At 48.8% G+C, this 15,208-nt stretch overlaps 1 protein-coding gene across 5 annotated transcripts in view; it reads right to left on the bottom strand.

Annotated features, from left to right (window-relative positions):
* Positions 1–3,403: 3,403 nt before the first annotated feature.
* ELN (elastin) overlaps positions 3,404–15,208 on the bottom strand; it is a 69,548-nt gene continuing 57,743 nt past the window's right edge. For 4 of the 5 annotated variants that reach the window (XM_027861968.1, XM_027861972.1, XM_027861969.1 and 1 more), the window contains 9 exons: positions 14,706–14,798; positions 13,948–14,007; positions 13,180–13,260; positions 12,567–12,620; positions 12,172–12,243; positions 9,896–9,937; positions 8,796–8,825; positions 6,852–6,902; positions 3,404–4,729 (listed from right to left, as the gene is read on the bottom strand). In XM_027861968.1, the coding sequence (XP_027717769.1) occupies positions 4,686–4,729; positions 6,852–6,902; positions 8,796–8,825; positions 9,896–9,937; positions 12,172–12,243; positions 12,567–12,620; positions 13,180–13,260; positions 13,948–14,007; positions 14,706–14,798 (527 nt within the window). In that variant the 3' untranslated portion in view covers positions 3,404–4,685. The remainder of the gene's footprint in view (positions 4,730–6,851; positions 6,903–8,795; positions 8,826–9,895; positions 9,938–12,171; positions 12,244–12,566; positions 12,621–13,179; positions 13,261–13,947; positions 14,008–14,705; positions 14,799–15,208) is intronic. The other variant, XM_027861971.1, reaches the window with a different exon arrangement.

The following is a 15,208-nucleotide window of genomic DNA, read 5'->3' as shown; positions in this document are numbered from 1 at the left end:
ATGTGAGAAGACTTGTCCGACTCCGTTCCTTTGCAGAAGTGGGAAGTCTACAGGTGTAGAACATTGTACACGTTATCAGACATTTTTGTTCTATTGATTAATTTCATGGATTATTTTTTCTCTTTTTCCTTAAAAAAAATTTTGCCATATGGGATGGCTCTGGGTGGGAGAGGAGAAAGATACAGGAGGAACTGTAGAAAATGTGAAAACGAAAGATATCAATGAAAATTTATGAAAAGGAAAAAACAAAAAACAAAACTAATGATAGAAAGCTACCCCATGACAGATTTCCTCTCCAGGGCCTGCAGTCCAATTGAGTTACTCCTAGATGCAGTCTAACCTTGCCCCTCCTCACCAGCAACCCAAATGTGCCCTGGACCCCTTCTGGTTCTCAGTTTCCTCCTTTGTAAAATGAAGGAATTGGAAGCCATCTTCCACCTCTGACATGCTATGCTTCCATGATGCCCTTGCCCTTGTGTGAGAGTGGTATCGTAGGGTCCCCGATAGAGCCTGGTGGCCCAGAGCTCTCCTGCTGAGACCCCCCTGAGAATTTTCCTTAAAACATTGGCGTGAGAGCACATTTTCTTAGGCTTGCCTGAGGTACCACAGGCAGGGCTCCACCAGATAGCCTATTAAACTTCACAGGGGGGAGTTTGAACCTGGGCCCTCTGAGGCTCCAGAGATATGGAGAGTGGCCCAGGATGAGGAGAAGGGATGGGTTATGAAGTGAGTTCACGTGGAGCTCAGGGACTCACTGCAGGTTTGCATTACTCCCCAGCTCCTTCCCCTAGTGTTCACCAGTATGGTGGAAGAAGCCTTGAGTTCCATCCAAACACAGGAAGGATTTCCTAGCAAGGGTGATGTCCTCCTGGGTGGCTCAGTGGAAATGATACTGAATCTGGAGTCAAAAAGATCTGAGTGTGAATCCTGAGTCAGAGGCTTCCTTGTTGTGTGACTCTGGAGAGGGTCAATCTCAGTTAAATCACCTCTAGAATAGGGATAAGAACAGCACCTCCCTTGTAGGGTTGTCCTGAGGATGAGATGAGATAATATTTGTAAAGCACTTAGCATGTGCCTGGCACACAGTAGGGCACCATATACATGCTTATTTTCTTTCCTGAAGGTTTCATTATTCGAATCTCATCAAACTCTAGAGCTCTAGAAAGATGCTTCCTTAGTGAAATCCACAAATAACAAAGGTCAGTCTCTATACCCACATGGGAGGTGGGGGAATGAAGTAGGTGAAATATTCATATTGCCTTGATTATGATGTGAAGTTGGAGAGAAGGCCTGTCAACCTAATCTACCAGGAGCGGCCTCTCAGACAAGGCTAGAGATGGAGGACAGGGGCTTAGAGGCACTTGGAGAACGTGCCATGCTCTGTCCACTCCCAACCACCTCTCCTTGAGAAAGCCCCCAGCTTTTAACTCTAATATTTTCCTGTTACTTTTCCAGGACACCTTCCTTGCCCACTCCATCCCCTTTCCCCCTTCTCCATCATGGTTAGCACCTTCCCTCTGAGATGACCTTGGACATACAGTCATCCCTTCCACATCACGGGGTTACGGGCGCAGCACCCCGCTGTCTGGAAAATCCGCGTAAAATTTTTTGGCCCTCTCTTTGTACCAGAGAAGAAGTTTGAATTTTTTGTTTTTCTTTTATGGGGTGTTTACAGTATTAAAAGATAAAATATATTGATATTGCACAATACTATACATATATTTTATGCATTTCTGAGTTCCTAAACTTTTTCTGTGTTTTCTGCTGGCCTTTGTACGCTGTCTGTGGCTTCCGAAAAACTACCCCCAAATTCCCATTTAATTTCTTATGTTGACCTGTGAAATAGCGAAACCAAGACAGGGAAAGTCTCAATGTGGAAGGGATAACTGTATCTTGTTTGTACAAGGTTATTTGCATATTGTCTCCACCGCTAGAATGAGCTCCAGGAGGGCAGGGACCAAGCTTTTGCCTTTCTTTGTAGCCCCAGTGCTTAGCACGGTGCCCGATACATCGTATTAAGTACTTTCAAAATGCTTGGTAATCAATTAATTGCCTATATGGCTGTGGATCCTAGAACACCATAGACCTCAAGGGCGATGGAAAGATGTCTGGAATTAGGGAGACCTGGGCACAAACCCTGCCACAGACACTTAGCTCTGGGCAGATCACTTAACCTTTTTGTGCCTCCTAAGTAAAATGACACGGCTGGACTTAACGACCCTTCAAGTCCTTTCTAAATTCTAAATGAACCTCCCAAGATCCCACACACGGCTGGTGAAAGCAGGCTATGGTATGTTAGGGTGGAACTGGAATGTGGCAGAGGGGAGAATAACTCTGGATCTGGAGCTGGAGATCTGGATTCAAGTTCGAGTGTTTCTACTTACTACCTGTGTGAGCCTGAGCAAGTCCCTGACTTTCTTTGGGTCTGTCTCTGTGGCTACATTTGGAGAAGGAGTCGGACAAGATGGTCTGGGCTATTTGGAGAAGGAGTCAGACAAGATGGTCTGGGCTCCTTCCCAGTTCTAGATTTCTGAGCCTTTAATGTCCAATGTTCCTTCCAACTCAAAAGTGCAGTTTCTTATGAACACTCTCCCCTCGTCTGGTATGGTGGGAAAGAGTCAATGGTTTGGTGTTGGAACGTCCAGGTTCAAATCCCACCTTCTCCTGTGTGACATGGGGCAAGTTCCCATCCCTTTCTGAGCCTCATCTGCTGGACTAGATGACCATGGGGGTCCCTTCTGGCTCTAAATCTATTATCCTGTGGTTTTTCTCTGCTTGTCTAAATCCTCCTGTCCTTCCTTTTCCCCCTTGTCTCTTTCTGACTCCTTACAGCACTCAGAACCAAGCAAACACTCAGTTGTTTTCTGGGCCATTAGAATGTAAGCTCCGTGAGGGCATGGATCATTTTTGCTCTTTCTTTGTAACCCCAGCTCAGCACAGGGCTTAAATGTAGTAAGTATTTCCTAACTTCTTGTTAACGGACTTGGATGAGTTTTGTTTTCTCCGCTATCTGGTATGCTCCTAGAGCCTTAGGAATGTCCCAGCTCTCACTGCTGTCCCCCATAGCTCCTAGCTGAGGGCTGGTCACACAGTAAGCACTCAGTCTTTCTGGTGGGTTGACTGACGGATTGCAAGAGAATGAGACAAGTCAAAAGAGGCTAGGACACCATTTCCTTTAAAAGGTTTTCATTTATTAGTCTGTTTTCTGAAGCAGTTACTTTCCTTTTCTTATTAAAAAAAAAGTGTGTTCCATCCAAAGTGATACCAAAGTGATTAAAATGAACACAGGGGGGTCAGTTCCCCTCTGTGGGGATACAGCTCCCCAAACCAGAAAAAAATTTAAACACACACCCCCAAAACAAAATCAAACAAAAAAATCCCAAACCAAAATAAACCCCAAGTATCCAGGACAAAAAATAAAATATTTATTGATCTATCACAGCGAGACACGGAGACAGGGCCTGAATGTTGGGAAGAGTTGCTCCGACGCCCAGGGGCTCAAGGGACTGAGGATACAGTACTGCTGTGTGAGATATACCAGGGATAGGCGGGGAGCTCTGGGTCCTCATTTCCCTCTGGTTCCCCTCCCGCCGCAGCCCCATCCTCGGGCCTCTTGGGGTTCTAGGCAGTGCTGGCTGTCCCAGGCCTGGCGGGGATGGAGTCGCTGTCAATGGTGAGTACATGCATGCGTTCCCACACTCCCGATGGCAGGGGTCTCCCCTTGCCAGTGGGGTGTGTGAGTGTATGTGGTGGCAGGGCTGGGGCGAGGGGTAGAGGTGGGGAAGACCAGGACAGGTCCTACAAGGTGGAGGGCATCACTGAAAGACATTCAAGTCTGCTGGGGCAGGAGCCTCTTGCTAGACTGGGTGGTAAACTTTTTTTGGGTGAGGGGTGGACGGATGGATGGAAAGATAAATTCCAAAAAGATCAGGGGCATGGCTGTTCCCAGTCTTCAGGTATATTGGCTCCATGGATGGATGTGAGGAGCAGCAAGGGAGAGACTGAAGGGACAGCCCTCTGGCGTGGTGGGGAGAGGTGGCCAGATCTGGATGGCTCGCAACCAGGACTGAGGCTGATTTAAAGTGCTCGGGTACAAGGTAGGGCAAGCAGGCCCAACCCCAAAGGCTGCTCATCCCAGTGGGAGAGCATGACTGTGGGTCCTGGGCTGACCTTTCCTGGTGGGGGTAGGGTTGGATGTCTTGAAAATCTCCAGGGCTGTGTTTAGAGGAGCCCCCAGGTGAGGGGCTTATCCAGGGGACCCCCTCTTCCCTCCTCCCTCACCCCCAAGAAAGTTATAAGCACCAACAAGTAGCACCATATTTCCCTCAAGATCATGAACGCAGAGGGGAGAGCTCCTGGGTGGGAATGGGGTGGTGGTGGTGATGAGGAGGGCATCTGATCCCTCCCCTTACCCAAGCTCCTTTAGGGAAGGGGACAGAATTCCAAGCTGACCCCTGGTTCTTGTGTTTGCTTGCCCCGTGGTCCCGTGCCTCCACCCCATCCCCTACCCCCACCGGATGGGTGGGTGGCTGTAGGAACACTCCAGTGAGAAGGATCTGACCCTGGGAGAAGGGTGGGGAAGAGGGGGGAGGGGAGGGGGAGAGGGAGTCACTCAAGGTATACATTCTAGACTAGGCAGTAGCACCAAAGTTCATGAGGTCTCGGGTCGGGTGTCCTGGGAAGATTTACTTTCTCTTCCGGCCACACAATTTCCCCAAACAAGCCCCACCTGCGAAGGAAAGAGAACGATGTTTAGTGAGGCCAGCATCCTTTGCATGAAGGAAGAAGCGAAGGACCAGAAAGGGGATGGCATTTACTGTTGGTCACAAAGATGTGAAAGAGATTGGACCTAACTTCCTTGTGGATCCAAAGTGCCTGGAGGGCAGAGATAGCTCACATGTTATTAATAATAATAATGATAATTAGATATTGATGAGGATGATGATGATAGCTGACATATATTACTTTAGCTTAGTGCAGTGTCTGGCACATAGTAGGCATTTAATAAAAGTTTGATCGATCGATTAAAATTTGCAGAGCACTATTCACACATTCACATGTGCACACACCCTACTGCACTTGAGCCTTACAACTCTGTCTCTGTGAAGTTTGTGCATTGTTATGCCCATTTTAACAGGCGAGAAAGCTGTATCGTAGAAAAATGAAGTGACCTACCCAGAATCACACAGCTAGTGACATTATGAGACAGGATTCATAACATGGTCTTCCTGATTCTATAGCAGGGGTCCTTAACCTAGGAGTCTGTAAACTTTTTTTTTTTAAACATTCCGAGAGCTGTATTTCAGTACAAATGATTTCTGTCATAATCCCGTGTATTTTATGCCTTTCAAAACATGATTCAAAAAAGGGGCTTACCCTAAAAAAGGTAAAATAGCCCATACAGGGGGATCTGTCAAGGTTAAGAACCCCTGGTCTTAAGCTAAGGCCCCTTAGCCTTGGCTTAGGCTTCATCCATCAGGCCACACTGCCTCCCAGCCTAGGGAGGACAAAGCAACAATCCAGAGCCTTGGGAAGGTGTTCTGTGGAATGAGCTCAGCCAAGCATGAGAAAGGAGAAGGCTCTGGCCAGGCTGTGCATCCTCTGAGGATGCGGGAGAAGCCGTGAAAGCGCCATCTTCTCTCTTACCTCCTTGGCATGGAAGAATGGGCCTCTTGGACTCATGTTTATTTTATTTGATCGTTTGTTTTCATCCATTTTGATAAAAGAATGTTCCCTCCCTATTTAAAGAGACCTAGAAATGAGTTGCTGAGATCTTAGGACGGCAACGTCCCTGCTTGGTCCCATGTAAGACTCTTTACCACCACCTGGTGGTAGCCGGTGTACATGCAGGGAACAGAGGACCAGCCTTTCTGCCCACCCCTGTTCTGGCTCCTGCAGGCTTGCTTGTGACTTTGCCCTCATGTCCTGCTTCAGGTAGGATGGATGTGAGAGGTCTAGATCCTAGTCTCAGGCCTGTCCACTGACTGATTCCCTGTGTGGTTTGGGGCAAGTCATATCACACTCAGGTTTTGCACCAGTCAAATGGGGCTAGGCATGTGCCATGGGTCTCCCTGTGAGAAGCCTCAGAGATAATGTGAGGAAGTGCTTTGGGAAATCAACAGTGCCTTTGGATTAGGGGGTGGGGGGAGGAAGAGGGATGAACAAACGTGTTCCCGACAACCAGACACTCCAGCTCCTTCTCACCACGCTCTGCACCAGGAATTTCTCTCTTTGCTTTCTCTCCTGTTCTCTTTCCCTTTCCTTCTCTTCTCCCATTCCCTCCTTTTTCCTTTTTCACTATCTTCCTTTTCTCTCCTTTAACTTCTTCCTCCCTTTATCTTCTCTCTGTCTTTTCAGTCTCCTCTCTCTGTCCTTCCTCCCCTCTTTTCTTCTCTTCTCTCTCTCTCTCTTTCTCTCTCTCTCTCTGTCTCTCTCCCTCTCCTTCCTCTGCATTCCTTTCCTTCTTCCCCTGTTCCCTTCAGAAGAGGGTGTTGAGGAAGATGGGACCCAAAGCCCTCTGATCTGATCATAGGCGAGGACAGCCCTGTAGGAAGGAGGGTCCTGGAAGGCTGGCTCCTACAAGGCAGAAAGCATGCTCAGCTCCCTCAGGCAAATGTATGGGCCCTGGGGAAGGCTGCCCTGGAAGGGCCCAGGGAGCCAGACCAGGAAAGTGATTGGGTTGGTGGAATCTTGCCATTTATTCCTGTCAATTTGGGCATCAGGGACATTCTTTTCTTGACCCACCTAACCCACCCAAGGTCTAGGGGATCCCAGCCTTTGATGAAATAGACACTAAACTTCCCCCCAGCTCAGCTGGGGCACCTGCCCTTATCCCCAATGTCCTCATGTACCTCGATATCCCAGAGCTCCAAGGGCACCACCAAACTGTTTGGAAGGTTTTCCTGTGGAAGATGAAGTGAGGGGAGAGGCACTTGTGAATCATGGCAGCTCTGGGTTCCTTCCCCCTCCTCCTGCCAAGCAATCCCAGTGCCCAGAAGCACCTCTCTCTGGACACTTCAGCCAACAGGGCAAGGGGCCTGAGGGGAGGCCATTGCAGGTCCTCAACTCAGGGGACTGTTTGGGCAGCCCCAGTTCCTTGGAGCTCAGGGCGGTTACTGATTAAGGAGAATCCAAGCCTTATCACAGAACCATAAATTTAGAGCACTAGACCTGAAGACTGGCTAGTCCAATCCTTTCATTTTACCTATGAGGAAACTGAGTCTAGGGAGATTAGGTGACTCACCTGAGGTCATGTAGGTGGCAAACATCAGAGGTAGGATCTGAATCCAGACCCCAGAGCTCATACCTTTCCTCCATATACCGCTGTCTGCCTAATTACACCTGGACTGTTGTAAGTCTCCTGTGGACTGGTTTCACTATTACTGGCCTCTCTTCTTAGAATCTACTTTATGTCCAACTGCCAGAGTGATCTTCCTAATGTACCACTTGCATAATCTCACTCATCAACCTTCAATGGCTCCCCATGACCTAGAGTACCAGTTCTTAGAATATAGTCTAAAGACCTCTGGGGTCAGGAATGTGCTGGTAAATGTTTAACAACCAACCCTCCAGGGAGAAGAAAATGTATTCATGATATACTTTTAAGTTTAGTCTACATTATTCACATTTCCCCCATCCCTTTAAGAAGACAGTCAACAAAATTATCAATGAAGCCCTGTGCTTATTTCTGAGGTCTAAATGCGAACACTGAACATTTAACAATCAGTTCTCAGCTATTTGTACTGGCTCCAGCACAACTCTGCCTGGGGGGTCCTGACACCCTTTCAGGGGGTCTGTGAAGTCAAATTTATTTTCATAGCAATACTAAGATGTTATTTGCCTTTTAAAATATTCTTCCCTTTGCCACCTACATGTCTGTATGAGGCTAGATTTTCTTCATGTACTATAACCAAAACAACCTATCACAACAGATTGAAGGCAGAGAATCCAGCTGCCTTCTATTAAGATAGACATTAAGGAGATTTGCAAAAATACATTTTAAAAAGCTACTCTTCTCATTATATTTTGTTTTTGTTTTGGAAAATATAGTAATTTTTCATAAATATATATTTCATAAAATAGTTATTTTCCATAAACAATGTATGTTATTGCTATTTAAAAAATAATTAATAAAAATATTTTAAAACTTTATCAGTTTTAATCTCTAACATGGTAAATATTGATAGATAGAACCCACATTTTAAAAAGCCCTTTGGGGGGATCCTCAATAATTTTTTAAGTGTAAAGTGGCCAAGAAGATAAGATCCATATTCAAGGTGCTCAACAATCTGACCTTGCCAGCTTTATCTCTCATTCCTTAATCTGCGTGTGTCTGTGTCTGTGTCTGTGTCTGTGTCTGTGTCTGTGTCTGTGTCTGTCTCACTGCAGCCTCTGGGCCTTTGTCCAGCCCAGAATGTTCTCTTTTTCTCCAAATTCTACCCATCCTTCAGGGCCCACCTTTTCCAGGAAGTCTTCCCTGATCACTCTAATTCATTGCTCACTCCTCTGAACTCCTGTAGGATTTTGTCCCCCTCACTCTCTGCGTTATATTAGAGGTCACCTCTGGATTCTACGTCTTGCATCTCCTCTTAGACTACAGACTGCTTCAGAGTGAGAACTATGTCTTGGCCATATTTGGATCCCTCATGGCATCAAGCCCAGAGTTCTATTGTAAGAGACTGTCAACAAACAAACAAACAAAAAAACCCCCAAACCCTAGCAAATGAAATTAGATTTCCTAGATCCCTCTGAATCCAGTGACACGGATGCTGCCATCTTGGTATAGGTTTACTTACCACCAAATCCCAGTCCACCAGCTCCGCCACCTGCAATGCAAGAGATCAGGAAGATGAGTCTACGCATTCAACCAACAAGCATTCAGCCCCGTCTCCCATCCTGCCTAGAAACAGGGACAGGGAGGATGGAACCTGAGGCCTGGGAAGGACAGCTGGAGAAGGATGTCCGGTAGACGCAGTAGTCTGGTTCTGCCATGAATTTGCCACTTTGTGACTTTCCTTGTGTCACTTAATCTTTTTGCAACTCAGCTTATCTGCTCTGTAAAATTGGAAGAATCATTTCTGCCCTTCCTACCTCACAGGGATCTTTGTGAGGATGTGTATGTGTATGTGTGTTAAAGATAATATGTGAAAAGTGCTTTGGAAAAATTAAAAAGTGATTGAGGTATGTGAGGACAAAGGAAGGGAAGAATTAGAAGGAGAAAGGGAGAGGAGACGGGGATGGGGGGAGTGTGGGAGGGAAGAGGAAAGAGACAGAGGAAAAGAAGAAAAGAATGAGGGAGATAGGGGAGGAAGAAGGAAGTGGGAAGATAAAGGAAGGAAGGAAACAAGGAAGGGATCAAAGTAGAAAGGAAAGAAAGAAGGAAGAAAAGAAGGGAGGGGGAAAAGAGAGAGGGAGAAAGAAAGGGAGGGAAGGAGGAAGGAAGGAAAGAAAGAAGGAAGGAGAAAAAGGAAGGAAGGAGAAGGAAGATAGGAGAAATAGAGAGGCAGAGGGAAGGAGGGAGAAGGAGAGAGGGCGCGCTTTGCTGATGTCCCACCTAAATCTTCATCCCTTTTGTCAAGATCTTGGGATGAGAGCAGAGTGGACTCCAGCTCAGGCCCCCAGGGCACGTTGTCTGTGCCAGGACCCTGAGATCTGGGAATGGGAGGGGGTGTGTTGGGGAGTGAAAGCTGCATCCTGCATTTGTAGCCCTTTAAGGTTACAAAGGTTTTCCTCATCCCCGTCCTGAGAGGGAGGTAATAGAATAAAGATTAGTATTCCCATTTCACAGATGAGGAAGCTGGGGAGTGGTTTGCTAGTTAAGGAGGAGGGGTTGAACTCCTGGCTTTCCTCAGTCTGTGAACATTAATGGAGGGTAGGCCTTGCCAACTTCACCTACCTGGGAAAATAGGTGAAAGTCCATAGCCAAATGATGGGACACCTGCAAAGAGGGGGAAACAGAGGTTAGTGATGGCTGGGACGGGGTGGGATCAGAGGCTGCCATGTGGCCCAATCCCCTCATTCTACAGATGAGGAAACTGAGACCCAAAGAGATAAGTTGACTTGCTTAGGATCATTCAGAGAATGACTGACAGTGGGTAGTTGAACCTGGGTTCGCTAACTCCAGCCCAGCCATACAATGCGGTGGGAGGCTCACAGCCAGAAGCTTCACTTTTTTCCCCTAGTGCCTGGCATAATCTGCTTAATCTCTGCACGTTGATTGATGGATAGCACAAGGGATTTTAAGAGGTGAAGTTGAGGATGAAGGACATTGTAGGCATGGGAGATAGTCTATCCAAGGCACAAGAGAAGGGAGATAGAGCCATGTGTGGGAAACAGCAAGAAGTCCAGGCTGCATTGTGGGAAGGAGAGAATAATGATGATTATTATAGCTAACACTTATCTAGCACTCACCGCGTGTCAGGCACTGTGCTAAGCACTTTACAAATATTGTCTAATTTAATCCTTACAACAGCCCTGGACTTGGTTGCTCTTCCTATCCCCATTTGACAGATGAGGAAATTGAGGCAGGCAGAATATAAGTGACTTGCCCAGGGCCACACAGCTAGTAAGTGTCTGAGGCCGGATTTGAACTCAGGTCTTCCTAACTCCAGGCTCAGCACTCTATCCATTGAACTGCCTAGCTGCCTCTAACATAACGGTTGGAAAGGAGGGTGGGGGCCAGGGCTCTAAAAGACAAACAAGAAATCGTATATTTTATCATAACGGTAATAGGGAGCTATTGGAGTTTATAGAGTAGATGAATGACTTTAGGAATGTCACTTTGGCAGCCACAAGGAGGCTAGAATGGAGTGAGGAGAGACTGCCAGGGAGCAGAAAGCAGGGAGGCTAAGGAGGAGGTGATTGTAATGGTCCAGTAGAGATGTGACCTTCGGCAGGGGCTGGAAGAGAGCGAGGGGACGGAGGGGGGAACCGTAGAAGTACACAGGAGGAGATCTGGCGGCTGACTGGATTTGGAGGAGCAGGCGTGTCTGACGGAAACAGGGATATTTGGACCCCCGACTCTAAGCTGGCCTCTAAGCCCCAGCTCTGCCTGCTCCCCAGGGCTGTGGGGAGGGTCAATAAGAAAACAAGCTCCTGGCCTCCTAGGCCAGGCCAAGAAGGAGAGAGTACCCCTATTTCTACTCTATCACGTCTCCAGAGAAATCCTGGCTTCTGGACCCTGCCCTGCTCACCACACCCTCTTGCGAGGGCCTAGTTTGGTACCCTGGCCAAGTCCTCTGACCCCAGCCTTCCAGGCAGTGATGGCCTTGGTGCCACGGGACTTCCCAGACAGCTGCCTCCCATCATCCTCACTGGTGGAGTTAGGTGGGGCCCCACGGGCAGCTCTGCTCCCCCGCGCTGGGGCATCTGCAAGTGTGAGAGCCTTTCCCTGGCTGCCCGGGGCTGCAGGGCAAAGAACGGGCACTTGTCTGTTCTGACTGGGGAATGGGAGGGGAGGGGGGCTGGCTGGAAGAGAGGCAGGGGAGACTCACAGCAGTCACTGCTGCGCCCTGCTCAGGGTCAATTTGGGCTCCTAGATATCATACCCCCTTCCTTCTATGCTGTCCTATTGACTGTGCTGAACTACAGAGAGGTTATAGATTTTTTTCCTCATTTGTCTGTCCTGATATTAGGGGCTCCATGTTTCCCCCCTCAGACAGGGGATTTCTCAAAGGCAGGCTCAACACATGGGGGCTTTCCAAGGATAGGAACTGTGTGTCTCCCATCAGACCAGGAGCTCTCTGAAGACAGAGGTAGGGTCTCCCTCTGCATCAGCCCACAGGTTCTCCAATAGCACTCACTGCCAGAACCCCAGAGGATGGGGACGACTTCTCTTCTTCCCTCCATCCCTCCACTCCGTGTCCAGGCCAGTACCCTTCCTCTCCCCCCACCCCCGCCTTTCTCCATACGTGCACACACTGGCCTGTGTACACAGGAGCGGTCCAGGGCTCAGGAGACAATGGCTCCTGGTAGGTTGGTTCATGAGAAACCTTCAGGGCTGGTCCTATCCCATTAGAATGTAAGCTCCTTGAGGGCAGGGACCATTTTTGCTTTTTTTTCTTTACTCCTGGCACTTAGTACGCTGCCAGGCACAGAATAAGTACTAACAAAAGCTTGTTGATTTCTTGATTTGGGTTGAAGCACAACCATGGTCTCAGATAAAGGACTCACCTGCCCCTGGCAGCACTCGGGTCCCTGGCAAACCTCCAATTCCTGGCACGAGGCCAACCCCACCAGCAGCACCTAGGGCAGAGGGAGACTAGAAGTGAGGCCCCAGATCGACAGGGGCACACCGCGATTATGGGTCTGGGGGTCCTCGGCTGAGGGGCTGCCTCCTCTCCCAAGGCAGCCACGGTCTCTTCCCACACCAGGGGGCACATCACACCTGAGACGCTCAAAATCACTGGGATCAGTGGGGCTGCCCCTCAGCCCCAGCCGTCTGTGCCCTTCTGCCCCCCAGGGCCCCATGCCATTCTGAACAGACACCCCATTAATTCTAGATGTCTCCTCTTCACAAGCCTTCGATTTGTTGGGGTTCTCTGAACCTTGCAGAGACGGGCACTTACCGTACTTAGCTGCTTTGGCAGCGGCTTTAGCGGCTGCAGCTGGACCTCCTACTCCTGTGAGGCAGAGAAGAGAAGGCTCAGAGACTTCTACTACCAGCTGGAGGCAGCCTCTACCTGTTTGAATTCATTCATTCGTGCATTCATTCATTCACTCATTCATTCATTCACTCATCCATTATCACCAGACTTGTTCAGCATCTGTTGTCTCTAGAGCCTTGTGCTAAATGGGCTGGTAGAGACAAGAGAAGGGAAGACACAGGCCCAGACCTTGAGGAGTTTATAGTTCATGTAAGAAGAGAAGACTGAGGCCCATGAGGAGATAACTGTCATCGCGACTTGGCATCTGGTCCAAAGGAGTGGACCAGAGAGGCAGGGTTGAGGAAGCTTAGAGGAGGAGTGATGGATGAGGCTGGAGTGACCGGGAAAGTCTTCCTGGAGGAGGAGGCACCCACCGCTTGGGAGATGGTCATTGGGGTTTGTTGAGGTGGAGGAGAAGGGTTTCCAGGTTTTGGGGAAGAGTCTGAGTTGAGGGTTGGAGGAGGGTTGGACAGGATGTATTTAGGGGAATACAAGGAGGTTCTATCCACCCACAGATTCAGGAATGACAGCTCACCGCCCACTCCAGGGACCCCTGCGATGCCTCCAATGCCTGGGACCCCTCCGATGCCTGCCAGACCTCCAACTCCTCCAAGGCCTGTGGAACGTGAAGAGAACAAAGCTGTCTGTTATCATCAGTGTATGAGTCAGACTCATAAACTCATAGACCCTGGGAAAGTCATTTGACCTCTGTCTGCCTCAATCTCCTCATCTGTAAAATGAGGATAATAATAGTACCCACCTCCCATGGTTGTGAGGATCAAATAACTAGAAAGTGTTTAGCACAGTTCCTGGTATGTAGTAAGCACTATCCTTCTGCTTTCTCTTGCCCAGGGCCACACAGCGAGTGAGTGGCACCAGGAATGAAAGCCAGACTTCCTAACTCTCAGTCCTATGTTCTTTCCACTATACTAAGTTCTTGGGGACATTGCTATAGGAGTATGGGGAGATAATGACTGGAGGATTGGGGAAGGGAGAAGGGAACATGTTGGGGGTTGCTCAGTAGTAAGACTGAAAGCTGAGGACGTTTCCCGTGGAGCAAAGGACTTTGAGCCAGCGTGGCTGGTGAGGGTCCACAGGGACAGGAGAAGTAGTCACAGATGGAGATGCTCAGTAGTGACTTTAAAGGGACTGGGCACGTAAGTTTAGGTTATTAAATTGGCAAACTTCTCTGGTGGAGCCCCAGATGCAGCCTGAGAGTGGGGGATTTGGAAACACTCACAGACCTAGCCAGACCCCAGAGGGCCTGGAGAGCTGAGGATGGCTTGGGCAGCAGGACACTCACCATACTGGGCAGCTTTGGCAGCAGCCTTGGCCGCTGCGGCTGCAGCTGGGGAAACTGCTCCTGTAGGGACAGACAGAAAGAGCTATAGGACGGCCCCCCTCCCCAAGGATGCTCCTCCCACCATCATCTCACTCCTGGCCTATTGCAGTCACCCACTGCTTGGTCTCCTGGCCTCCACCCAGCTATGAGACGATCTCCCCAAATCACAGGTCAGACTATGTCCACCTCCCCCACCATTCAGTAAATTCCGGCAGTCTCCCATGGCCTCCAAGGTCAAATATAAAATCCTCTGGCTGGCTGTTAGAGCCCTTCACAACCTGGCTCCTTCCTACCTTTCCAGACTCCTTAGATCTCACTGCCTCTCCATGCACTGTATAATCCAGTCACACTGACCTCTTTGCTGTCCTCTTGAACAAGACGCTCTATTTCCTGACTCAGTGCATCTTTCCTGGCCTAGAGGGTTATGTCTTCATCTTCTCCTGGCTGCCCTGGCTTCCTTCAAGTCCCAGCTCAAATCTCCCCTTCTGCAGCAAACCTGTCCCCATCCCCCTTAATGCTAGGACTCTCCCTCTGGTAATTATTGCCAAATTATCTTGTTTGTACATGGTGGTTTGCATATCATCTCCCCCATTAGACTGTAAGCTTCTTGAGGGCAGGCACTTTTTTTTTTTTGCCTTTTTAGCACAGTGCCTAGCACATGGCAGATGCTTAATAAATGTTTGTTGGCTGCCTGACAAGGCCTCCACCGCTCTACTCACCTGGAACACCTCCTAGACCTCCAATTCCTGCTCCTGGGACGCCAGCCACACCAGGTACCAAGCCTCCTCCCAGACCGCCAAGGCCACCAGCTCCTGAGAGGAAGAAAGTCAAGATCACTTCAGCATTGAGTGTTGGGGGTAGAGGGTCCTCAGCCCTCCCTGCTCCTGTCCCCAGAGCAAGAGACACATAGTAGAGGAATAAAGCAAGTTAGAGGCTGAGCGGCACATTTTTCCTTCCTCTTCCCAGCATGGTCTTGTTAGGGCTGGAAGGAGCCCCAGAAACCATGGAGTTCAACCCCTCCACTCTATAGCTTCTGGGCTCATCCATAGGCTGAGGACTAGGAGGAACTCTGGAGGTCCTCCTTCCAACACCTGCCTTCCAGATGAGGAAACTGAGGCCCTGGAAAAAAAGTGATGTGCTTTCCTAAGGTCGTACAGGTAGTAAATTATCAGAACCAAGATTCCAACCTCTTGACTATTTTAAGTTTGGTTGATTAGTCACG

This window comes from Vombatus ursinus, unplaced genomic scaffold (assembly GCF_900497805.2).
Source record: "Vombatus ursinus unplaced genomic scaffold, bare-nosed wombat genome assembly UNPS02014768.1, whole genome shotgun sequence".
In the NCBI taxonomy this organism is placed as follows: Eukaryota; Metazoa; Chordata; class Mammalia; order Diprotodontia; family Vombatidae; genus Vombatus; species Vombatus ursinus.
Note: the sequence above shows the minus strand (reverse complement) of the source record. Positions and strands in the feature narration are given on the sequence as shown.